This window comes from Lipophrys pholis (assembly GCF_963383615.2).
Source record: "Lipophrys pholis genome assembly, contig: SCAFFOLD_25, whole genome shotgun sequence".
Taxonomy (NCBI): domain Eukaryota; kingdom Metazoa; phylum Chordata; class Actinopteri; order Blenniiformes; family Blenniidae; genus Lipophrys; species Lipophrys pholis.
Window position 1 is genome coordinate 1,023,669 of NW_028292149.1, and position 26,077 is coordinate 1,049,745.

Consider the following 26,077-nt stretch of genomic DNA (forward strand, 5'->3'; position numbering starts at 1 on the left):
TGTTGAAGTCAAACCTCTGAGAGGAGTTTAGGAGGATCCAGATGTTGGAGGACAGAGATGGACTGAGCTCTGCAGCATGTTAGTGATCAGCATGTTGATGAGACTCTTCTCCTCCTGGTGGCTTCAGCTGTTTGGACTTTACATTTCTAAACTCTTCCAGTCTGAACCTTCTTCAGTCTCAATGACTTCAACATCAAACTTTGTCCTCTAATCTCACTTCTTTCTCTCTTTATTCAGGTTGAGGGACTGCAGTTTGTCAGAGATCAGCTGTTCTTCTGTGGCCTCAGCTCTGAAGTCCAACCCCTCCCACCTGAAGGAGCTCTACTTGGATTACAACGGCCTTCATGATCCAGATGTGCAGCAGCTGGTTGGTCTTCAGCAGAGTCCAGACTGCAGCCTGCAGACTCTCAGGTCAGTAGATGTTGGAGTGAGTCCATGCTGCTTCCAGCAGGTTTCTACTAAACACAGTTAGTGTGAGAACAAAGATCCAGAGTTTGACTGCTCAGTGAGGCTGTGAGAGGAGAACGCTGAGCAGCTTCAGGATTGGACAGCAGAGGACACAGTCAGCCAATCAGAGGAGCCTCAGGCTTGTTGTGTTGGTCTGACAGTGGTGGTCCTTCATGAGCTCTGAGCTGCTGCTGTGGACAGGACTGAAGTCCTGGCTGCTCCACAGAGACTCTCCTCATCACCTCTCATCTCTCTCATCTCTCTGCAGGTGGTGGGGGTAGAGAGGACGCTGTGTGTCCTGATGATCCCCTGAGGAGAGCAGAGAGGACGCTGTGTGTCCTGAAGGTCCACCCCCATCAAACCAGGGTTCCTGGGGATGTGACGTCGAACCATAACTGTGTGGACTCACCCTCCTCCTCCTCTTCCTCCTCTTCTTTCTCCTCCTCCTCCTCAGCCTGCTCCTCCTCCTCCTCCTCTTCCTCCTCCTCCTCTTCCTGCTGCTCCTCCTCCTCCTCCTCTTCCTGCTCCTCTTCTTCCAGGGTTCCTCTGAATGTGATGCAGAACCATCACTGTGTGGGCTGAACCTCCTGCTCCTCCTACTCCTCCTCCTCATCCTCTTCCTCCTCATCCTCCTCCTCCTCCTCTTCATGTGTTGGATCATTGTGTTGGGCCTGGCCTCCATGGCTCACCCCCTCCGGACAAAGGAACATTTGATCACCACTGGAAAAATTCACCATTGGTCATGTGACCCCCACCAGGGGGTCCACAGCAACCCCTCCCTAGAAGCTGCATCCCTGCACCTCACCACCAGGGGGATCCACCAACTCCATCCACAGCCATAGAAAACGCCCCAGAAACTCTGAAGCCAACCCGGCTCTGATTGGCCAAGGCCATGGTGAGCACAGCAGGGAGCCGGACCATGATGCGCCGGTATAAAAGTCCAACCTGTGAAGACACACCGTCTCCAAGACGGATTCACGTCCATCCAGACGCAGGACTTCGTACGGAGACACAAGGAGCCTCGTGTTAACTCACGTGGACCGGCCCAGAACTTTTTAACTCCCTTCTCTCTCTCCCCCTCCTTCACTAATCCGCCGCCGCTCGTGTTATCTGATCAGATAAGCTCACACACACACACACACAGTCACATTTAGCAGGCAAACTGCTATCTGGTGCTGCTAAACCACATCCACATCCATCACCAGAGTTCTAACTGCATGTCCCGTTAGAACTCCGGCGCTCAGAACCGGGTCGACAAAGTCCACCAGTCTTTTCGGGAGTAGGTGAGACCGCGTCGTTCCGAGACGTCTTGTTTATCTGGTCGCTAAGAATCTGCTGCGTCCCCAGAAAGAGCGAGTCAAATGCCTCTAGTGGTCGCGTGGGTCATTGCAATTCCACTTCACGTCCACCTGGTGGACACATCAGCACATTGCGCTCGCCCTCTGCCCACCGCCGCACGCCCCTAGTGGTTGTCACAGTCACCACACTGACCCGCCAACGTTTGCCTCCCTCTGGTGGACACTCGAGGTCATTACACCCATTCCAGTCATCACTCCAGGCCAGACGCACGCACACACTCTTTGTTCATAGTATTGCTGTTTAATCGATTAGATATCTGTGTTAGATGTAGTTTGCTACTTGAATGTGTTGATTTATGAGATGATTTCAGAATTATTTATGAATTAATACATTTTATTAATAAACACCTGTTAGCTGAATTGAACGCTTCTTGGTGATTATTGTGTATTTATTGTTGACAATTCACTGGTTTGTAACAGTCTGTGCTCGGATGTCACACCTTCAAGTTTTATTTAAGATTGTTATATTTTTGCTCAGAAATATTAACCCTTTTCATTATTAATAAATAATGAATTTATTCAAATTAACAATTTTTCAATAATAAATTATTTTTGATAATTTATTAACTTTTAAGTAATTACTCAATTACTTTGGGGGTTGTTACTGAGCCTCACTGCCATGTGTGATGACGCTGGGCGTAGCCCTGTGTTGCCCTCCGTCATGTCCTGGTTTCAGATGGTGACTAAAAGCAGCAACTCTGTGCTCAGTAGTGGAGGTGATTTCATGCAGCCCCTCGCCGACACCAGCTTGTAGTTTCACTCCATGTCTGAGCGCAGACATTTCACTCTGGAGCCGCTCCATGTTACTCAGCGAGTTGGACTAATCTATGCTGTTAGAGGTGACAGGCGGTCGCTCATCCAAATAGTGGGAGGTTTTCTCTGCACTCATTCAAAACCTTTAAGCAACTTTTAATGTTGTTGATGTTTTTCTGATCACCTTTAAAAGCCACACATCTTTGTTTGGTGTCAGGACAGAGTTCAAACAACCTCGTTCTTCAGGATTCAATCCATTTCAAGTCCAACGTGTTGGAAGCTGTTAGAACCAGATGGTCCTGGCTCATTGTTCTCATTCTGACCAGGAGGAAGTTTAAAAACTCGTCCTCAACTAGAAGCTTGCCGTCAACAGTCTCATAAAGCACAGGTTTTAAACCTGGCCAGTTAGATAGTGGAGGAGCCGTCACTCTGAACTCCCGCTCAGCCATCTTGCTCAACTTTTGTTGTTGCTGTAGGTCATAGTCAACATTTATTTGTGGATAAACATTTGTAGCACACAGAACTAGTTTGGAATGATGATTTTTTTTTTCTTTACAATCAAATAAAATTGCATATCATCATCATTTTTTATCTTTATTGCAGACACAGGAGTCCATAAAAAAACATTCACAAATAAATAAAAGAAATATATAAAACAAAATATCAGTAATAGGATTATCACAGATAAGTCAAATATTACCCTATTTATAAAAGACATCCATACCAATACAATAATACCATACACAAGGATGACTGGTTTTTTACAGGACTATGACTGAGATTATTCAGCAGCATTATAATGGTGTTCTGAGAATCCTCAAGCCTGCGTATAAATTTATACATCAGATTCCTCATGAGAGCCTGAAATGTAGAAACACCTGCTTGACAGAACGTCTCACTTCCTGTTTCGCAGCCAGGTTTTTTTCAGCAGGATCCTCAGAGCATCATTGTAAGCAACCTTGAGCCGTCGTAGGCTGGATTTTCTATATTTAATCCACAAGGGGGCAGTATACAAGGGAGTACAATAAGCTCTAAAGAGAGTAATCTTCACATTATCAGAGCACATAGAAAATGTCCTTGCTCGTATGTTGACTTGAACATACAGCGTACGGCATCGTCTATCCAGATCATCATCATCACACATTTTATCAGTGATGAGATGTCCCAGATATTTAGTTTTGCTACTGACAGTGACTTCCTGTTCTGACAGGTAAAAATGAGGGAAGTTGAGATCCTTCTCCTCTTTAGTTCTACATATCAGAACTGTGCTCTTTTTGGCATTATATTTAACATTATATTTAACACATTATATTTAACATCAGATTTTAAGCCATACTCAGAACAGATATTTAAAAGCTGCTGAAACCTGCTGGGAGAGAGAAGGACCAGATCACCAGCATACTTGAGATGATTAATTATCTTGTTACCCAGCACACATCCAGTTTTACAACTATTTAGTTGTTGAGATAACTCATCCATGTACAAGTTAAAGAGAGCAGGCGAAAGCCCCCCCCCCCCCCCCCCCCCCGGTCGTGCACCATTGCTCACCCCAAAAGGTGACGTATGATGGACAGCTTCATGTTTATTCCATCCTGGTTTGATGTTACCTGTATTCTTATAGACAGTAAAGTGTGCTCTGCTGGCCTCATAAATAGATCCTATGATACCATTATAAAAAGAGCAAAGGGATTTAGCATGAGAAACATCATTACAGTTTACATTAGAGCACACTAGAGCGTCTATAGGTAGAAATAAGCCACCCAAGAGCTCCTCAGTTCTCTTATGGTAAAACAGCAGCTCCTCATTGGTGAGCTTCACCCAGTCCAATGTAGCCCTGCTGTCCACACTGGCCTCATGAAGCAGCTCAGGAAGATGATCAACATTAAGAGTCATAGCAATGGTCCATGATCAGCTAGAGACGTGTCATACAGCAGGCTCATCCACTGTATCCATGATCAGCTAGAGACGTGTCATACAGCAGGCTCATCCACTGTATCCATGATCAGCTAGAGACGTGTCATACAGCAGGCTCATCCACTGTATCCATGATCAGCTAGAGACGTGTTATACAGCAGGCTCATCCACTGTAAGATGCTTCAATACTAGTAGAGATCACGGTGCAAATATCTTCTCAGAACTTGGTAGAAAAGGGGCAAGACAATAATAGATGGAATATATTTTCAGGGAGTTCTTTACAGAGAGAGTAATTTATATCTATGTCTTTTATAAAGCGTTCTAAGAAAACACATGAAATCTGTGGATTATTTTAAAAGATACTTCTTTTACTTTATTGTTTATTATATATCTAGCTGGCAAATTACCCCCCCAAAAAAATGGAGGGAGGAGGAGGGGAATCCCCAAACCACTACTGGACAGAGACAGCAGTCACTGCCAGAGGCCTTTGAGCAAGGCAGCAATATCCAGGGAGCAGATTTATAGAAGGAAAGATAGATTTAATCATCTCCAGCATTAGTTCATGTTGTTCTTCTCAGTGTAATTGGTCATCGTCTTCAGAGTAGTAATTACAGTAGACTGATTAACTCTAGACTATTCAGAGAGACGTGGAATATATTCAGTCAGTTGAAATAAATCTAAATGAATTATTTTACTGGAACTGAAAGATAAATACCTATATAAAGATATTTACTTATAATATGAAAATGGCTGAATAGAAAAACCCTTTTGTGTTCACTGTCAAAGTAACATTACTCTTCTTATATTTAGGTCCCATGCGTTTTATCGAGTTAATTATTTTGTTAACTCACCTAGATTTGCACTGTTACCTTTATTTTTCACAAACAACTGTGTAGTGAAAGTACAGTTGTTGTTTTAGGTTGATGTTATTCTCTTGTTGATATTGTCTGTGAACAAATCCTTTCTCAGTTCTGCAGTGATACTTTTGTGCAGATTTCATTTACCCTGCATATATTGAGTTAGTTCATAACAAGTCATTTCTGTGTACCTACAAACTTTGTCCTGCATTTTATTATGGTCACAATCAACTGATAAAAGAATAAAAAGTCCCCAAATCATTCAAAGATCATGAAAAAACTTTATTTTTATCTTCATTCAGATTTGCATATTGATGATTCACTTCATAAGTAATGACACATTGTTCTCCCCCACATTAAAGTAGATGAGCTGCTTTTCTAAGTAAAAAGTATCTGCAATACTGGCCGTGTACTTCAAACACTCCTTTTCCCTCCTCCTCCTCCCCATGTCTCCAAAGCTGCTTCTTCATACTGACCCCTACTGGATATAGGGGGAACTGCAGGTCAGTATTTCTATTGCGTCCATCCATCCACCCATAACAAAACCCATTTAATGTCAAAGATGTTGATCATTTTCTCCTCAACTCATAATGATGATCATTCAGTAAGTTGTATTTTTCTATAAAATTATCCAGTCTGTTTACATATAATGTTTTAAAGTTGTTGTTCTTTTCTCCAACTGAGGAAACAAATTCTAGAATATCAGATTATGTATTTGTCTACAGTTTTATAGCTTGGAACCACCTTGGCTATTTTCATCCTGTCAGGAAAAATACCTGTTAAAAAGGATCTATTGCATATATAAGTAATTGCTTAAGTATACAATCTATTACATCTTTTACACAAGACATATCAATTGTTAGAATCACGAGACTTTTAAACTTTCTGTGCACTTCTGAAACATCACTTTCAAAAACTCCATCTAGAAACATTGAAATACTGTTTTAAAATGTAAAATCAAAGTGACAGTCTCATACATGAGGTTTAATTTCCTGTGTCATCTACTGAAACATGGTGTGACTGTGGTACTTAGTAGTGTAAATGTAATCAATGAGAGATTTGTACAATTCAGAAACTTTTCTATATAGAAATCTTAAAATATGAGTTACTTCCAGATTAAAGTCATTGAAAGAACTTAACGGTTTGATCTCATTTCAAATGGTCTTTTTGCACCACTTGCTGTTTCTTAACAAGCTTAACAGCCTCATCTAACGTCTCAACACTCAACAGTGTGCTTTAAGGAACGTGAAGTTTAAATGTCACTCAAGTCAAAATATTCCACATCACATACATTTTTTTGTTTGTGGTTTTGTTGTTGTTTGAATAAATAGTTTGAGACGAGGAAATCATTGCATGTTTCCACTGAAGAGTTTTACTTTCATGATATGTACTTCAGTACGTGTTGCAGGTAAACAAACAGTAGTTTTTCCTCCGTAGTGTAAAAAGATGAAAAATGAAATTGCGACTCATTAATGTTAAATAAAAACAGTGAAGAACAAAAGCCATTGGATTCATGTCAACATTTTACTTCCATTTCTTCAAAGTTCACATCTGCTCATACAAGATTTTTAACCTCACATTTCTCAAACCACAGAAAGCAGCATTGTTAGAACTACTAATGAAAAGTGCTTCTTTAACCTTCATTATCAAGCAGGGACCTTTTGTCAGCCTCTGTGCAGTTCAACACAAATGGAAACCAAACTGATTGAAATCTTCTCACTTTGGTGACGAACCAGAAACTAAATGATTTCCTGAAGCGTCTCAACAGGGTTTAAATCAGCAATGTTGACTTCAAACTGGAGGAGACCTTGTGATTCTGGGCTCAAGCTGGACTTCCTGAACCACATCTGTTGGAGCTCCATTCCCATCTCCACCTGTCCACATGTCCAAGTGTCCTTGAGCAAGACAGTGAACCCCAAACTGCTCCCAGTGGATGGACTGAGTGCCTTGCATGGTCGCCGCCTCCATTGGTGTGTGAATGAATGGGTGAATGTGATTAACAGTGTAAAGCACTTTGGGGACTGCTAAAGGCCTCTGCATCCTCCCATAAGAAGAAGAAGAAAAGTTCAGCCTGCATCCTCCCATAAGAAGAAGAAGAAAAGTGCAGTACTGATGTCAGCCAGCTGCTGGAAAAAATGCTTGTTCAGCAGGAGAGTTCATAGTGAGAAGAAGCTGTCTAACTTCCAGGCCACGCCCCCTCACAGCAGACACTTCTGTAAAACCTTTTAACATTTCAACTGCAGCTTATTTCTCACTTCAAGCGTTTTCAGAAATACATTTCTCTGAAGTGTTTCAGTAAGAAAAGAGACAGTTTGTGTCCAGGACATGATGTTGGTCTGGTTTTAACTGCAGGAACTGACAGTCCTGACGGTTGGTACTGCTGAACAAAAAGTCTCTGGCCAGAGGGAGCTGGCTGAAGAACATGACATCATTTAGTACGGCAAGACTCTGGAGTGCCCAACGTTCTTCTTCTTCTTATGGAGGATGAATCGGCTTTTATACGGTGGAAAAACACTATATAAGTGAAATCCATCCACACATCTCACATAGAGTCTTTCATGATTTCATCTCTTTATGGTTTTTCATGTGTCGCCGCAATTTACTGCGATCACAGAAACTCCTCCCACGTTTCACAAGAATACGGCTTCTCACCTGTGTGAGTTCTCTTGTGTCTTGACAAACGACTCGATCCACAGAAACCTCTCCCACATGTTTCACTAGAATACGGCTTCTCACCTGTGTAAACTCTCTTGTGTATCTTCAAATCATTTGATCCTCTGAAACTTTTCCCACATGTTTCACAAGAAAATGTTTTCTCACCTGAGTGAGTTTTTGTTGTGTCTCATCAAATTACCCAGTTGATTGAAGCTTTTACCACATGTTTCACAAGAATACGGCTTCTCACCTGTGTGAACTCTCTTGTGTCTTGACAAACGACTCGATCCACAGAAACCTTTCCCACATGTTTCACTAGAATACGGCTTCTCACCTGTGTGAGTTCACTTGTGTCTTGACAAACGACTCGATCCACAGAAACCTTTCCCACATGTTTCACTAGAATACGGCTTCTCATCTGTATCAGTGACCTCCACTGGAAAAGGATTTGGAATCTGCAGCTCCATATATGATCAATAATAAAGTAAAAGAAGGATCCTTCAAATTAATCCACAGAATGTATCCATCACCTGCTTTCTTGCAAAGAATCAAAAAAGACATGGATATAAATTGTTCTTTCTGTGAAGAACTCCCTGAAACTATATTTCATCTGTTCTGGTCCTGCCCCGTCTCCACCAAGTTATGGAAGATATCTGCACTCTGACCTCCACCTGCTCTGAACTACACCTCTCCCTTGGCCTCCAACACGGGTTGTTTGGCTTCATCGACTTTCCTTCAGTTAGAAAAAAAACTATTCTACATCATTAATCTTATTATACTTCTAGCCAAATGGCATATTCACAAAATATCGATATAATAACCCTAAACCACAATTCTGTGTTTGTAAATGAGGCCAAGTAACATGTGAAAACTATCAAACAATCAGAAAACCAGAAAGATGTGAAGACCTTTGATCTCTGTACTTTCTTTAATGTTTTATTTGATACTGAGTTGTTGTCTCTGTACATTTAGTGACCCCTGGCGGTTGTTATATAGTACTGTTTATGATGTACTTACTGTTTTTATTGTCTAATTAAAAAAAAAGAAAAAACAAACAAGAAACAAAGTCAAAAAGGCTGCTTTCTCTGGGGTATTGTACAACAAGGTTTACAATTCACAAGCCTGCATATCAGTGAAAATGTACACCGCCATCTTGAATCATCCTTTATAATTATAATGTATATTATTACAGTAGTCACTCATTTGATGAAACAAACCACCCAAAGTATTGAAACTGACAGTGGTGGGATTTGAACCCAAGCCTCCTGCGAGACTGGAGCCTAAATCCAGCACCTTAGACCACTCAGCCACACTACCTGCTGCTCTGGTATCTCCTGGAGAACTCTGGACGGATTATATTTGTGAGTACTTTCTGGGAAGACTTTCATTTCTGGTGTTGATCTAAATTTGCATCCCCGTCTCATCTGGACAAAGAGAATGTTTTATTTGGAATAGTTCTCGTCGACAGCCTGCAAGACCCAACTTTTAATGTTTTACTGATGATGGGGAAGTTTTTCATTCACAAAAACAAATATATGAAAACCAAGACAAATTTAAACTTTCTTCACAAAGAGCTTTGTCTATACTTTAAATCTCTTCAATTTATGAAGGAGAAAAATAGTATAAGATTATATAATTTTGTAAAGGAATGTAAACTCAATGAAAATCCTGAGTTTATGTTTTTTTTTTTCTTTTTGTTTGTTTGTTTTCAGTTTTATCTTATTGTTTTTTAGTTGGTGTGTGTATGTCTTTTATGTTGGATCTTATTATCAGAGTTATTATCATTGTCTGGAATGTTTGTTAAAGTTTAATTGAAAAAAAAATAAAATAAAAAAATCCGGAGTGATCACGTGACGTCAGACCGGAAACAGGAAAAGGAGGGGCGGAACGAGCACGAGTGACGTCAGTTCGAGGAGCGTTCAGAGCCATGCAAGTATTGATCAATACTACTAACCTTTCCTGTGGATATGTGGATATTTCAGATGGCCCCGCCCACCACTACTGGTTGGAGCTTGTTGGACTCTCTCGGCTGTGTTGTCGTGTCTCACAGAGGAAACATTTCATCTCCTGCAGCAACAAGGAGTTCAGTTCAGGCTTTGGGAGAGTTTGAACAAACGATCGTCCAGCACGAGGAGGAGGATGATCGTCAGCGCAGACTGCTGGAAACCATCTGGAACCCTCAAATCCAGCTCCACAGAACAGGGATGGAAAAGTGGGAATGAACACATGAATGTGACTGGAGCAGGATCTCCATTGTTCTGACTGAGTTTGGTTTATCCACCGCACACAGAAGCAGGATTTGTGTCTCTGGAGGGAAACTTGGATTGAGCTCAGACTTTTTTATACATTTCCTGGTTTGAATCAAAACACAGAAACTAGAGAAGAAGATCTAGAATCACCTGGAACTCCCTGACAAGACATTGAAACAAGGTTAAAATAAAGATATGAGCAACCATTGACAAAACATAGAGGGTATTTTGTTTCTGGACGGTTTTCAACATGTTTTGTGGAGTATTTTTTAGGTTGTCTATGTTGTGACAATATCACAATCAAGTTGTGGACATTGATGTTTTTTGAAGATTCATAAATCAACATTTAAAAGCAGGACGTCTCATTATCACTCCATCTCAGGCAGCATGGTAAACTGCTGACACGGTGTTATGAGAAGATGAGAGAAGATGAGAGAATATATCATCTAGAAAAAGTTCATCCTAAACAGTCCTTGTTAATCCAGCAGCTAAAGATTCACATCAAGCAGTAAGAGAACGACTGGAGGAGGTTTAGACTTTAGACTTTAGACTTTAGACTTTAGACTCAGCTTTATTAATCCCTTGGGACGACTCCGTCAGGGAAATGTAAGTTCCAGCAGCTTAATAGAAGAAGAGCAGCACACATCATGGAGGTAAGAGGAGAGTGACATCATGGGGGTCAGAGGAGAGTGACATCATGGGGGTCAGAGGAGAGTGACATCATGGAGGTCAGAGGAGAGTGACATCATGGGGGTCAGAGGAGAGTGACATCATGGAGGTCAGAGGAGAGTGACATCATGGAGGTCAGAGGAGAGTGACATCATGGAGTCCAGAGGAGAGTGACATCATGGAGGTCAGAGGAGAGTGACATCATGGAGGTAAGAGGAGAGTGACATCATGGGTGTCAGAGGAGAGTGACATCATGGGGGTCAGAGGAGAGTTACATCATGGAGGTAAGAGGAGAGTGACATCATGGGTGTCAGAGGAGAGTGACATCATGGGGGTCAGAGGAGAGTGACATCATGGAGTCCAGAGGAGAGTGACATCATGGAGGTAAGAGGAGAGTGACATCATGGGGGTCAGAGGAGAGTGACATCATGAGGGTCAGAGGAGAGTGACATCATGGAGATCAGAGGAGAGTGACATCATGGAGGTCAGAGGAGAGCTGCAGACGGACGTCAGACAGGCTTGGTGTGGGACTCAAACCGAGAGGAGGCTGCTGCTGTAACAGAATCTGACAGGCACCACCGTCTCAGGGACACTAGATGGCGCTGGTGCATCCCTCCAAACGACCTCCAGGAGGCCTGCTTCTGTGTGTGTGTGTGTGTGTGTGTGTGTGTGTGTGTGTGTGTGTGTGTGTGTGTGTGTGTGTGTGTGTGTGTGTAAAACTAACTAACTAACTACTTCTCCACCCACTGCTCCTTCTGCTGCTCCCACTGCTCCTTCTGCTTCACCTGCTGCTTCCACTGCTCCACCCACTACTCCCTCTGCTTCACCTGCTCCCACTATTGCTCCAACCACTACTCCCTCTGCTTCACCTGCTGCTCCCACTTCTCCACCCACTACTTGCTCTGCTCCACCTGCTGCTCCCACTATTCCAACCACTACTCCCTCTACTCCATCCGCTGCTCCACCTGCTGCTTCCTCTACTGCTCCCACTGCTCCACCCACTACTCCCTCTGCTCCACCTGATTCTCCCACTGCTCCACCCACTTCTCCACCCACTGCTCCTTCTGCTGCTCCCACTACTCTCTCTGCTTCACCTGCTGCCCCCACTGCTCCAACCACTACTCCCTCTGCTTCACCTGCTGCTCCCACTACTGCTCCAACCACTACTCCCTCTGCTCCACCTGCTGCTCCCACTGCTCCAACAACTACTCCCTCTACTCCACCCGCTACTCCCACTGCTCCACCTGCCAGGAGCCAGGCACAATATGACAGACAGGCGGGGGCACTCTTGTTAATCCATGAGTAACATAGAGTGGCATTGTTATTATTTCATTCCAGTGGTAGATTTCTAATGCTCATCTTGTCTTGTGTAACAGCCCTGTGGTGGATCACATTCCACCTCCAGCACCACCTCTGCTGCGCCTCTCCCCGCCACCATCACAACCTCTGTCTCCACTGCTTCAGCTGATCCTCCTCCTGGGCCACCAGCTATGTGTCCAGCAGCACCTGAGCAAGAGGTCGGTCTCATTAACATCTTCTATTCTACTTAAATCTTAGGTTTTTGCTTGTGCTAATGTTGTTTTTATCTATTTCTTTATTTTTTTACTGTTCTATTACCAGGCTGTGGACGAGCAGAATGTCCCGGGGATGGAGCGAGTGGACAGCCTGGCAGAGTACTTGGTGGGGCTCCGGGCTGAAACTGGTCAAACCTTATCAAAGCAGCAGGCCAGTAATATCAGAGGAGGAACTAGAACATGCAGGGCAGGGGTCCTCAGGACCAGGATTGGAGACCTCTGCTCTATGAGTTTGAGAAATAAGAGCTGCTGAATTTAAAAGCAGACTCAAGACTATATGAAGTATACAAAGACAAGACACATTTTCTTTAATCAAATCAAACTTTATTTATAGAGCACTTTTCAGACACAGAACAATTGCAACACAAAGTGCTTCACATAAAATAGAAAGAAAAATACAATAGAATAGAATAGAATTATTACTGAAATCTAATTATTTGCAACATTTATCATTCAACCAGGAATTCACTGGTAACAGTTCTCAGTATCAGCTCTGATATTGCAGAGTACTCAGACTCAAATATCAACAGTGGTGGAACATGTCTCTGAATGGAGCACTCTAAAAATATTGATGGAGAAAAAACTCAAATATCATCATGAATTGCACATACAGAGCACCAAGTTCTAACATAGACTCATTTAATGAACAGAACAGCTCCACCTAGTGTCCCGGAGACAGTGGTGCCCATCAGATTCTGTTACAGCAGCCAGCCAGGTGGAAGATTTCATAAATACAATGGAGGTTTAATTGAATTCCAGTGGGACCACTTCTCATTGTGCAACGTTTAGTGATAATATATTAACACATGTTATAGATAATATCAAAGTAAGTGGTGTATTAGTAATGATATCAGTGATTTCATGTCTGTTTGTTTTTATTTTTTTTACGATTTACAATAAAAACCACAAAAACATTAAAACAGACAACAGCTAGATATCAATACAAATGAGTCAGAACAGAGCAGTCCCTGGATAAACTAGTTATTGAGGTACAATCAGATGACTGGGAACTCATTTATAAATACAAGATAAACTGAAATATAAAGATATATAATGGGTGACAAAGGGCTTAATAAATGCATCCAAGAAGAAGAATACATGACATAGAGAATCCAATAAATGATGAACGAAGGATATGGAAAATAAATACAAGAAATGTAAAAATAAGTTCACATGAGAAAATGTAAGAAGAATTATTTTAAGAAAGTACCAGAAAACAATAAAGACGACGTCAGCAGTAAATAGAAGGTTCTACATAGTATCTTTCAACAGGCTTCCAGTAAGGATACCGTTATTGAAAACAGACACACTTCACAAACTACAGACCCACAATTCTCCCAAATCCTAGAAAAACTCTTCAACGACATACTAGATACATTCAGAGAAATGAAATCTAATTCATTAAATCTAGGTCAAACCAAAATCATGATATTTGGAAAATATGAAATAAAAAACAGGTAAAGGTTCAAGTAGAGAGTGTAAATAGAGAAAAGGTGATTGAAGACAAATTTCTAGAAAAATGTAAGGATGAGTACGAGCACATTACAACTCTACAAAGCTGATTTCCTTTGATCTGAGCGTCTCCATGGCTCCAGTGCTGATCTCCTATTAGATCAAAGGAGATCAGTGCCTTTTGCCATGGAGATACTCAGATCCAAGATTTCCTCCGGCTTTGATCTCCGTTGATCTCCATCCGGTGCCTCTCCCATCCACTTTGTGATGAAAGGCTCATTATTGTTCTTTTTCACAACCTTGGTGATGACGTCATCATTAGATTCAGGTATGCTGAAGCAGGCAGAGAACTAAAACATGCAGGACACCAGCACTCTCTGACCCAGTTTGGACACCCTGTCGTAGACCATCAAGAGACAGCTTAGTTTTATCCTACTGATGACGTGTTGCTGCAATAGTCATCTTGCTCAGTTTCAAGTTTTTTCCCACAGACACCAGAGCACTCTGTAACAGGATTTGACAGATAGTGACGGGGCGCGGCCAGCAGGGGGCAGCAGCGAGGCTGACTTGCTCTTTGACCGTGTGACTGTGGTGACCAAATCCAGGGGGCGCATTACATTGGTTATTGATGTAGCTTAAAGAGGTGGAACAGATTAAACATTCAGATGAAACAATCAGCAAATAAAAGTCAAATGAAGAAAACGTACAAGGGCTTATTAGTCAATGATATCAGTGATTTCATGTCTGTTTGTTTTTTTACTATTTCCAATAAAAACCACAGAAAGATTAAAACAGACAACAGATGGATATCATTACAAATGAGTCAGAAGAGAGTAATCCCTGGATAAACTTGTTATTAAGGTACAATCAGATGACTGGGAACTCATTTATAAAGGAAAAGACGCCCTTTCACTATGAGTGTACAATCAAACAATACAAGAGAAAGTGAAATATGGATCTGAACCTGGTCTGAGTCCAGTATGACCAGTATGACCAGTCAACCAGGATCCTAAACCTGGTCCGAGTCCAGCATGACCAGTCAACCAGGATCATAAACCTGGTCCGAGTCCAGCATGACCAGTAAATCAGGATCATAAACCTAGTCCGAGTCAAGTATGACCAGTCCACCAGGATCCTGAACCTGGTCTGAGTCCAGTATGACCAGTCCACCAGGATCCTGAACCCGGTCTGAGTCCAGTATGACCAGTCCACCAGGATCCTAAACCTGGTCTGAGTCCAGTATGACCAGTCAAACAGGATCCTAAACCTGGTCTGAGTCCAGTATGACAAGTCCACCAGGATCCTGAACCTGGTCTGAGTCCAGTATGACCAGTCCACCAGGATCCGAAACCTGGTCTGAGTCCAGTATGACCAGTCCACCAGGATCCTGAACCTGGTCTGAGTCCAGTATGACCAGTCCACCAGGATCCTCAACCTGGTCTGAGTCCAGTATGACCAGTCCACCAGGATCCTGAACCTGGTCTGAGTCCAGTTTGAACAGTCAACCAGGATCTTAAACCTGGTCAGAGTCCAGTATGACCAGTCCACTAGGATCCTAAACCTGGTCAGAGTCCAGTCTGACCAGTATGACCAGTCAACCAGGATCCTACACCTGGTCCGAGTCCAGCATGACCAGTCAACCAGGATCATAAACCTGGTCCGAGTCCAGCATGACCAGTCAAGCAGGATCTTAAACCTGGTCCGAGTCCAGTATGACCATTCCACCAGGATCCGCAACCCGGTCCGAGTCCAGTATGACCAGTCCACCAGGATCCTCAACCTGGTCTGAGTCCAGTATGACCAGTTCACCAGGATCCTCAACCTGGTCTGAGTCCAGTATGACCAGTATGACCAGTCAACCAGGATCCTAAACCTGGTCCGAGTCCAGCATGACCAGTCAACCAGTATCATAAACCTGGTCCGAGTCCAGCATGACCAGTAAACCAGGATCATAAACCTAGTCCAAGTCAAGTATGACCATTCCACCAGGATCCTCAACCTGGTCTGAGTCCATTATGACCAGTCCACCAGGATCCTGAACCTGGTCAGAGTCCAGTTGACCAGTCCACCAGGATCCTGAACCTGGTCTGAGTCCAGTATGACCAGTCAAACAGGATCCTGAACCTGGTCTGAGTCCAGGATGACCAGTCCACCAGGATCCTGAACCCGGTCTGAGTCCAGTATGACCAGTCCACCAGGATCCTAAACCTGGTCTGAGTCCAGTATGACCAGTCAAACAGGATCCTAAACCTGGTCTGAGTCCAGTATGACAAGTCCACCAGGATCCTGAACCTGGTCTGAGTCCAGTATGACCAGTCCACCAGGATCCGAAACCTGGTCTGAGTCCAGTATGACCAGTCCACCAGGATCCTGAACCTGGTCTGAGTCAAGTATGACCAGTCCACCAGGATCCTCAACCTGGTCTGAGTCCAGTATGACCAGTCCACCAGGATCCTGAACCTGGTCTGAGTCCAGTTTGACCAGTCAACCAGGATCATAAACCTGGTCCGAGTCCAGCATGACCAGTAAACCAGGATCATAAACCTAGTCCAAGTCAAGTATGACCAGTCCACCAGGATCCTGAACCTGGTCTGAGTCCAGTATGACCAGTCCACCAGGATCCTGAACCCAGTCTGAGTCCAGTATGACCAGTCCACCAGGATCCTAAACCTGGTCAGAGTCCAGTATGACCAGTCCACCAGGATCCTGAACCTGGTATGAGTCCAGTTTGACCAGTCAAACAGGATCCTGAACCTGGTCTGAGTCCATTATGACCAGTCCACCAGGATCCTGAACCTGGTCAGAGTCCAGTTGACCAGTCCACTAGGATCCTAAACCTGGTCAGAGTCCAGTATGACCAGTATGACCAGTCAACCAGGATCCTACACCTGGTCCGAGTCCAGCATGACCAGTCAACCAGGATCCTAAACCTGGTCCGAGTCCAGCATGACCAGTCAAGCAGGATATTAAACCTGGTCCAAGTCCAGTATGACCAGTCCACCAGGATCCTCAACCCAGTCCGAGTCCAGAATGACCAGTCCACCAGGATCCTAAACCCGGTCTGAGTCCAGCATGACCAGTCCCACCAGGATCCTCAACCTGGTCTGAGTCCAGTATGACCAGTCCACCAGGATCCTGAACCTGGTCTGAGTCCAGGATGACCAGTCCACCAGGATCCTCAACCTGGTCTGAGTCCATTATGACCAGTCCACCAGGATCCTGAACCTGGTCAGAGTCCAGTTGACCAGTCCACCAGGATCCTGAACCTGGTCTGAGTCCAGTATGACCAGTCAAACAGGATCCTGAACCTGGTCTGAGTCCAGTATCACCAGTCCACCAGGATTCTTTACACATTCACATTCATTCAGATGTTCTTTTGTTAACTTTATTAATGAGCTGATTTTCAGGAACAGTTTTGACAACTTCAGCTTTGGACAGCAGCTCATCGTGTTCACATTCATTTCTCATCACAGACGTCAGCAGATTCTCATGGGAAGGTTTGGTGGATTTTATTTTGAAAACCAGACAACCTTATATCTGTCTAATCCCTGATTATTTTTTTTATGTTTTTGGGGTAATTTTCAAGAACCAAGGACTTTTATTTTGAAGGAGTTTGTGGCTGGCCTGTCGTGGTGAGCACACTCATGGCCTCTGGCTCATTTAAATAATGATCAAAAATGTTTATTGAAGTTTTTAATAATAAATGACTTTATTTTTAAGGAGTTTGGCGCTTTGATTTTGAAATCCATCTCACCCCTAGCCTAGCTAACAATGTACCATCCATTTTGAAGATCTGTATCATTTTAATAAACAAAGTCATTTATTTAGAAATAACTTGGGGCTTTTATTTTAAAAGCCAGCTAAACTTTTATCCAGCTCACCCCTAAATATCAATTTCTAAGTTTTTTGTGTTTTTTAATAACTGTGGACTTTTATTTTGAAGAAGCTTGGGGCTTTTATTTTGCGGTGGACAACCCAAACAGCCATAATGATGGAGGTGCTCCACCAGTCACATTCATGTGTTCATTCACACTTTTCCACACCTGTTCTGAGCAACTAGATTTGAGGGTGGAGGAGGATTTCCATCAGTCTGCACTGATGATCAATCTGGTCCAGTCTCTCATAGAGTCCTAGGAATTGTCCCTTTCACCATCAGTAACAGTCTCCTCAACAAGACCTGGTTCACACTGGTTTGTTCCAGCAACACATGTATGGGGGCATTATTGTAGTAAAACTAGATGTCAGTCTGTACTTCAATCTGTCTGTCCAAAGTAACATCTGTGTAAAAGAACTTCTTCCATGACAGGATTCTCTCTGTCAGGCTGGGTTTCTCCGCCCTGAGCTCAGGCTCACAGGCTCCTTCATTCTGGCTGTGCTCTGCTCTGCTGTCCTGCACTCAGTAGCTGCGGTAAACAGCCAGGATGTCATTGTAAAAAGTTGCCAAATTAAAAGCTTATTATTTCTAGCATATTTACTGAAATAGTAGTACTGTATAGCCTGTTTTCCCCACTCATTCTATTACGCCTTCATCGTATTGTACAGTCTCTCTCTCTCTCTCTCTCTCTCTCTCTCTCTCTCTCTCTCTCTCTCTCTCTCTCTCTCTCTCTCTCTCTCTCGGTGCATGCTGGGAGTGCGGAAGGGCTGGGAGCGTGTGTGAGCAGGGAGCGTTTGTCACGTTTTCTTCTGTATTTTTCATTGTTAATGTCCACAATCAATATAGTTTAATAATCACAGAGCACTTTTTGGTTTTTTTTCGTTTTTTCTCGGGGTTTTTCGGTGGGTTTGCGTGGTCCGTGTTTGCCGGCGACTGGCTGAGGCCATGTCGTCCGAGCTGAGAAGGCTCACCCGCAAACACGGGATCCGCATCTCGACACCTTTCCCCTGCAGCGTGGAGCAGATTGCTCTGGCTGTGGGGGAGAAGGTCGGGTACAGCAGCGTGAAGGCGGCGGCCCGGATGAACGGCGCCGTGGTGATCTTTATGGACCGGGTGGAGAAGGCCAACTCCGTTGTGGAGACAGGAATCACCGTGCTGGACAGGTTCGTCCAGGTACAGCCGCTGTCCCAGCCTGCTGTCCGGGTGATCCTGTCCAACGTCCCTCCTTATGCTCCAGATGAGCTCTTAACTAAGGAGCTTTCCAGATTTGGAAAAGTGGTGTCTGGCTATAAGGAAATCCTGTCTGGAATTAAGTCTCCGCTGCTGAAACACGCGATCTGTTTCAGAAGACAAGTATTTATGATACTCAATAACCGGAATGAGGAGCTCAACCTCAGGTTCCGTGTGAGAGTAAATGATTATGACTACGTTGTCTTCGCGAGCTCAGCTGGCATGAAATGCTTCGGCTGTGGTGAGGAGGGACACACGGTGAAGTCCTGTCCGCGGCGGGCTGAGTCGGCTCAGCCCGGTTCCGCGGAGTCCCGTGGCGCTGCTGCCACGGCCGCCGCTGCCCCGATGCCGGGGCCGCGGGCCTCCGTCTGGGGGGTCCCCCCCCCGCTGGTGGCTCCGCAATCCGGGCTCCCGGGAGACGCGGTGGCTGGGGCTCAGTCCGAGCGGCCGATCGCCGCTCCTCGGGTTTTACCGAGGAGACGCGCTGCTGTGACCGACCAGGAGAGCATCAAACACGGGGTGAGTAATGTAAATACACCGGGTGAAGTTGTGAATGTGAGCGTGAATGAGGAGAGTATGTCGGGTGGAGCTGGAGAGGAAGGAGGAGTGAATGACACTGAATGCAGCGTGAATGAAAGAAATGTAAATATCACTGGTGAGGTGGAGGGAGAAAAAAGAAAAAAAGAAAAAAAAGTGGTTGATAAAAAGAGTGAGCCAGATGTGGAGCAGGAAAGAGAGGAAGAAGGAGAAGGAAGGAGCAACATAGCTGATCAAGTGGAGGAGGCAGGAGGGAGCAGCAAGGCAGAACAGGTGGAGGAAGCAGAAAGGAGTACAGCATGGGCAGAACAGGTGGAGGAGGAAGAGATGGAGGAAGAAAAAATTGGAAAAAATAAACCTGCAAAAAGGAGGAGGAAGAGAAAAAACAGTGAAACAAAGAAAATGTGTGGGGAGAATCGGGTGTCAGAAGACAGTGGAAACGAATATGCGTCAGATAACAGTGACATTTCTTTTAACAGTTCTCAAAAAACCAAAGTACCGTACAGTGCAGAAAAATTTAAGATGTTTTTACAGCAGACGAAAAACCAACACGGGGTAAAAGTAGAGGACCACTTCCCAGACCTCAGTCTTTTTATTTTTTCGGCCAGACTCCATCTGAGCAGCAGACAGGAGTCTGTCCTCACAGGACAGGAGTCTGTCCTCACAGAACAGGAGTCTGTCCTCACAGGACAGGAGTCTGTCCTCACAGGACAGGAGGGTTTTAGATTAAGGAAACTTGTGCTGAAAGCCAAAAAACTTTTAGACGATGATGCTGACAGCCAAGGTTGTTTTAATTAATGTATTTGTTTTTATCCTAGTTTTAAACATGTCTTTTATCATGGATGTTTTTAAACTGGGTATTTTAAATGTGAACGGAGCCAGAGATCTGAGAAAAAGACAAGCAATCTATGAGACAGCCACACTTAAAAAGATAGACGTCCTGTTCCTTCAGGAAACCCACAGTGATTTTAGTAATGAAGCTGAGTGGAGGAGGGAATGGAAAGGGGAGGCCATGTAGAGCCTCCACCCTCCTCTCAGTGGAGGAGTGGGCCTCCTCTTCTCCAGGGCTTTTAACCCCAACTCACTGGAGGTCCAGCACTGTGTACAGGGGAGGTTGCTTTTAATCAAAGCTCAGTTCCACCATTTTAAATGTGTTTTTATTAACTGTTACGCCCCAACAGCCGGTGCAGAGAGGAAGCAGTTTTTCCTCAAGTTAAGTGAGGTGGTAAGTGGGTGTGGGTCGGAGGACTATTTGTTTCTGGGTGGAGATTTTAATTGTACAGAAGACGCGGCATTAGACCGCAACCATGCAGAGCCTCATCCAGCCTCTCAGCACGCCTTAAGGCAGCTGGTCCACTCTCAGGACATAGTGGACGTCTGGAGAAGGATGGTCCAGCCTTAAGGCAGCTGGTCCACTCTCAGGACATAGTGGACGTCTGGAGAAGGATGGTCCAGCCTTAAGGCAGCTGGTCCACTCTCAGGACATAGTGGATGTCTGGAGAAGGATGGTCCAGCCTTAAGGCAGCTGGTCCACTCTCAGGACATAGTGGATGTCTGGAGAAGGATGGTCCAGCCTTAAGGCAGCTGGTCCACTCTCAGGACATAGTGGACGTCTGGAGAAGGATGCATCCTGACTGCCGACAGTACACCTGGTCCCACTTTAGAGAGAGCAGGTCTCCTCAGCCAGGTTAGATCGTATTTATTGTTTTAAACATCATTTTAATGTCTTTAAGAAGTCTGATATTTTACCTATTGGTTTTACTGATCATTGTTTACTTTTAAATAGTATTTTTATCAGAAATGTTTTACCTAAAAGCGCCTACTGGCATTTTAATTCAGTTTTAACCTTTGATAGAAGTTTTAGAGAGGCTTTAATGTTTTTTTGGGAGGTTTTTAGAGAGAGGAAGGGTGATTTTAGCAGTCTTAGGCAGTGGTGGGACCACGGTAAGACTCAGATCAAACTCCTGTGTCAGCAGCACACCCTAAATGTCACAGGTGACATCACCAGGTCTATGAAGCATCTAGAGACCGAGATAGTGGAACTGGAACATCTAAATGAGTCCACAGGAGATCGAGGTTATATTGAAAGCCTCAAAAGCAAAAAAAGGGCTTTAGCCGACCTGCTAAACGTTAAAGTGCAGGGCGCATTGGTCCGGTCCCGGTATCAAACCATCTCTGGGATGGATGCTCCCTCTAGCTTCTTCTTCAGCCTGGAAAAAAAGAACGGTCAGGGGAAAGTGGTCCACGCACTGCTCTCAGACACGGGGCAGGAGATCTCGGAACCAAGCCAGATGCGAAGGAGAGCGGTGAGCTTCTACGCGTCCCTGTACCGGAGTGAGTACAAGGAGGAGCAAGGTCTCCTCGAGGGGTTCCTGCGGGGACTGCCTCAAGTCTCCGAGGAGACCAACAAACAGCTGGAGGCCTGCCTGGAAATGCAGGAGCTGCGGGCGGCACTGCAGGCGATGGCAACGGGCAGGTCTCCTGGGATTGACGGGCTCACCGCTGAGTTTTATAAAGCGTTCTGGGACATCCTAGGTAAGGATGTCCTAGACGTATTTAATGAGTGTCTGGCCTCTGGTTCCATGCCAGTGTCCTGCAGGAGGGCAGTCCTCACTTTGCTCCCTAAAAAAGGGAACCTGCAGGACATCAAAAACTGGCGCCCTGTGTCGTTGCTCTGTGTGGACTACAAACTCCTGTCCAAAGTACTGGCCTCCAGGCTGGGGAGGGTTATGGAGCAGGTCATCCACCGGGACCAGACCTACTGTGTCCCTGGCAGTAGGTCTGGTAGGTTTAAAAACATTCTGTGCTGTACGGAAAACAATGAACTGCAATTTGCACATTTTTTAACATAAATGATTTCATAAGGCTCTGACGCACAACGTGACTGTTTTCTGACAAAATGTGTAAAAGGTGTAAATAAAAGTGTTTTAAAAATCAAAATAAAATCTCTCTCTCTCTCTCTCTCTCTCTCTCTCTCTCTCTCTCTCTCTCTCTCTCTCTCTCTCTCTCTCGCTCTCTCTCACGGTGCAACCTCAGCTCCGCCCACTGCTCCCAGAGTCCAGATCCATATTTCACTTTCTCTTGTATTGTTTGATTGTACACTCATAGTGACAGGGCGTCTTTTCCTTTATAAATGAGTTCCCAGTCATCCGATTGTACCTCAATAACTAGTTTATCCAGGGATTCCTCTCTTCTGACTCATTTGTAATGATATCTATCTGTTGTCTGTTTTAATCTTTCTGTGGTTTTTATTGGAAATAGTAAAAAAACACATCTGTGATGCAGCGTTTAAACTTTTCAACTGCACAGTTTATTTCTGGCACTTCACAAACTACAGACCCACAATTCTCCCAAATCCTAGAAAAACTCTTCAACAAGACTCTTCAAACAGACCACAGATAGATATCAGTACACATGAGTCAGAAGAGAGGAATCCCTGGATAAACCAGTTATTGAGGTACAATCAGATGACTGGGAACTCATTTATAAATACAAGAGAAAGTGAAATATAAAGATATTTAATGGATGACAAAGGGCTTAAAAATGCATCTAAGAAGAAGAATACATGACATAGAGAATCCAATAAATGATGAAACTCTCCTAAAATAGTGCTTCATACTCGGATACATCACTGAGCAGATTCTGTGTCAGCAGCCACCTCCTCTCGGTCTGAGTCCCACACCAAGCCTGTCTGACGTCCGTCTGCAGCTTGTGCTGGCCAGCAGGGGGCGTAATATGGATGGAACTGTACGAAAATAGTGCTTCCTACTTATATGAATGTTTGTTTAAGTGGCAGTGAACTTCACACGTTCCCAGGGAGGAAGTGAAAAGAGGGAACAGCTGTGGCTGGAGAGAGAGGGGGGGAGGGAGAGAGAGAGAGAGAGAGAGAGAGAGAGAGAGAGAGAGAGAGAGAGAGAGAGAGAGAGAGAGAGAGAGAGAGAGAGAGAGAGAGAGAGAGAGGGTTACTCTGAGGGTTATCAGTAATATTACTGATTACTCATTACGCCTTTAAAAGTAACTGAGTTACTTTGGTGATTACTTGCTTTTAAAAGTAACTAAGTTAGATTACAAGTAACTTCTTTAGTTATTTCCAACAGCTGTCTACAACACCTTATATACACCTTTACAAACATGTTGGTGAAGAAACTGTTTGGTAATGATTTAGTTGTCAGGTTAGTGAAATATCTCCTAAAATGTTCTGACTCCAACCATGAAATCCTCACTAACAGACAACACTTCCATAAATCCTCCCCTCCAGCAAGCAGCCACACACCACAATCCAGAGTGTCCTGGTGAGAGAGGGACAGTGTCCTGGTGAGAGAGGGACAGTGTCCTGGTGAGAGAGGGACACATGCTGCTCAGGGCTTTTCCTCCTTGTCTTACATCAACTGATTCAGTTCAATCAAAACCACCAACACAGGGGATGTAGCTCAGTGGTAGAGTGCATGCTTTGCATGTATGAGGTCCTGGGTTCAATCCCCAGCATCTCCAAGCTTTATGTCTGACAGCAGCAAGTAGATTAATAGTGAGTTAGTGTCTCTTGATTGTGAGGAGACAAGAGACAAACAGGCTCTGACACGTCTCATTCACAAACAAGTGACACTTTTCTGTCCCATTCTACAAACTTCTTCAAGTCTTCTTCACCATCGCTCTATATTCTTTATCATCTTTGACAGGTGAAGCCACTCAAAGTAGTAGTAGTTTCAAACCTTTATTCAAAGACTCAGTCTCCTGATCATTGAATGTCCACTTAGAGAAACCAACTCTTGGACAAATGAGCCACACCCTTCCAAGAAAAGCAGCTCCAGCAACCGGACACACAATCAAAGCTTTGATATTGAATGGTGAAGACAAGCTCCTCAGGAGTTTTCCTCCTTGTCTTTCAGGAACTGATTCAGTTGATAACAATCTAAGAACTTCAATTTTGCTAAATTCATTTTTATACGTTGATTTGACAAGATTTATTTCTTCACTTAGAACATGTTGAACAAGGTCCTATTTTCATTGTGATGTTCACTTTAATTTACTTTGATTTTGACAGAAATCTCTTTTTAAAATCAAAATGAAGATGTAACTAGGTAGACTAGGTAGCTACAACACTGAGCAGGGAGCATCTCCATGGCAACAGACACTGATCTCCTTTGATTTCCTTAGATCTCCTTTGATCTCCATGAGGTGCCTCTCTCATCTGCTGAATTGAATCCACAGGCGGTAATGAGACATTGATGGACTCTGCCGCTCTCTGATTATGTCACTAAACACACCTGTGAGCTAAGTATTTTAGCATTTTCATCATTTTTATGTTCTGAGGAGTCCATTTTTTTACAGTTTGGGATTGTCTTACAGTTTGAGAGAGAGCATTGAGAAGAAGACAAACTGTCTGAGGTATCTTTCCATAAATGATAGTGAAGTGTTGTTATTTCCAGTGTTGGACAGGGTATTCATTGTACTCCATGTACACCCACCAACGACCCCTTGTATACTAGAAATGACAACTCCAGGTACATTTGTGTGGTTTTAAGAGTGTTGATAGTCTTCCTGTGGAAAACAAGTCAAATCAGGCTGCCTGCACTTCACACAGTCTGTTCTCTTCATGCTGACTTTGTCCTCTTCTAAATGGGACTAAACTGCTCTGTTGTCCGTCTCCTGTCTCAGTCTGATGTCTTCACCATCAGGAGGAAGAGTGTGTGTCCTCAGAAGCCTGGTTGTTTCCATTAATGAAGATCAATACACTCTCCTTCAGGAGGACCTGCTGAGTTGATCACTGGATATTGTCCATGTAGCAGTGTTCCCTGCTTCTTCTTCAAATGGAACATTTATTCTGAAGAGTCTCCATAAGAATGAAAAATACATTAATGTCATTTTTAGTCTGAAGATAAATGACACCCCAAAATATTTGAACTTTTTAATACTTATGTTCTTTGAAAGAGAAATAAATGTTGACATTTATTTTAATGCATACAATATTTGCGACTTACAATGTAAAAAAAAAAGTAAAGTTTCTAGGTACTTTGAATCAAGTTTAAATATTGCATGTTGGCCTGTTAGGTTTAAGAAAATAGAACTTTTTCAAGACTTTGCAATTTGCAGCTTGATCTTGATAACTCAATAGTTCATCTGTTCATCCTGACATTTCCATCAGAACAAGAGTGATGACTTGAGTTTGTACTGTAGGCAGATATACTGTGTGAGAATTAGGCCCTGAATATCCCAAAAGTTATTTTTTCTAAATGTGTAAAGCTGTGCACTCACATTATTACAGGTGTTAGAGAAATCTTCTCAATTATCATTAATTCATGTGTTTGTAGACATTGTTGTGCTGCATAAATCCTATCTGCTGGTGGAGAAACACTGGGTGTAAGGACCATGTGTGTGTGTTCTTAGATAAACCGCTTAATCTGCTGGAACTGTCTGTGCAGACTGACGCCCGGGGGATAGAAATGCATTGCGAGTCACTCATGATTACTAGATCAGGAAACGCCTATGCTTGTGTGAACCAACTGTGTGA

At 43.7% G+C, this 26,077-nt stretch overlaps 2 protein-coding genes across 7 annotated transcripts in view; one reads left to right on the forward strand and one right to left on the reverse strand.

Annotated features, from left to right (window-relative positions):
* The window catches only part of LOC308128129 (NACHT, LRR and PYD domains-containing protein 12-like), a 417,457-nt gene that overhangs the window by 197,735 nt on the left and 193,645 nt on the right, over nucleotides 1–26,077 (reverse strand). The window lies entirely within an intron of this gene.
* Nucleotides 1–26,077, forward strand: part of LOC308128131 (protein NLRC3-like) — a 229,169-nt gene that overhangs the window by 167,076 nt on the left and 36,016 nt on the right. For 3 of the 6 annotated variants that reach the window (XM_080493781.1, XM_080493782.1, XM_080493785.1), the window contains 2 exons: nucleotides 238–415; nucleotides 762–2,159. The exons of 1 other annotated variant lie outside the window; for it this stretch is intronic. In XM_080493781.1, coding sequence (XP_080349907.1) covers nucleotides 238–415; nucleotides 762–842 — 259 coding nt within the window. In that variant the 3' untranslated portion in view covers nucleotides 843–2,159. Of the gene's footprint in view, nucleotides 1–237; nucleotides 416–715; nucleotides 2,160–26,077 lie in introns of those variants that run through there. 2 more of the 6 variants (XM_080493784.1, XM_080493783.1) reach the window with 2 other exon arrangements.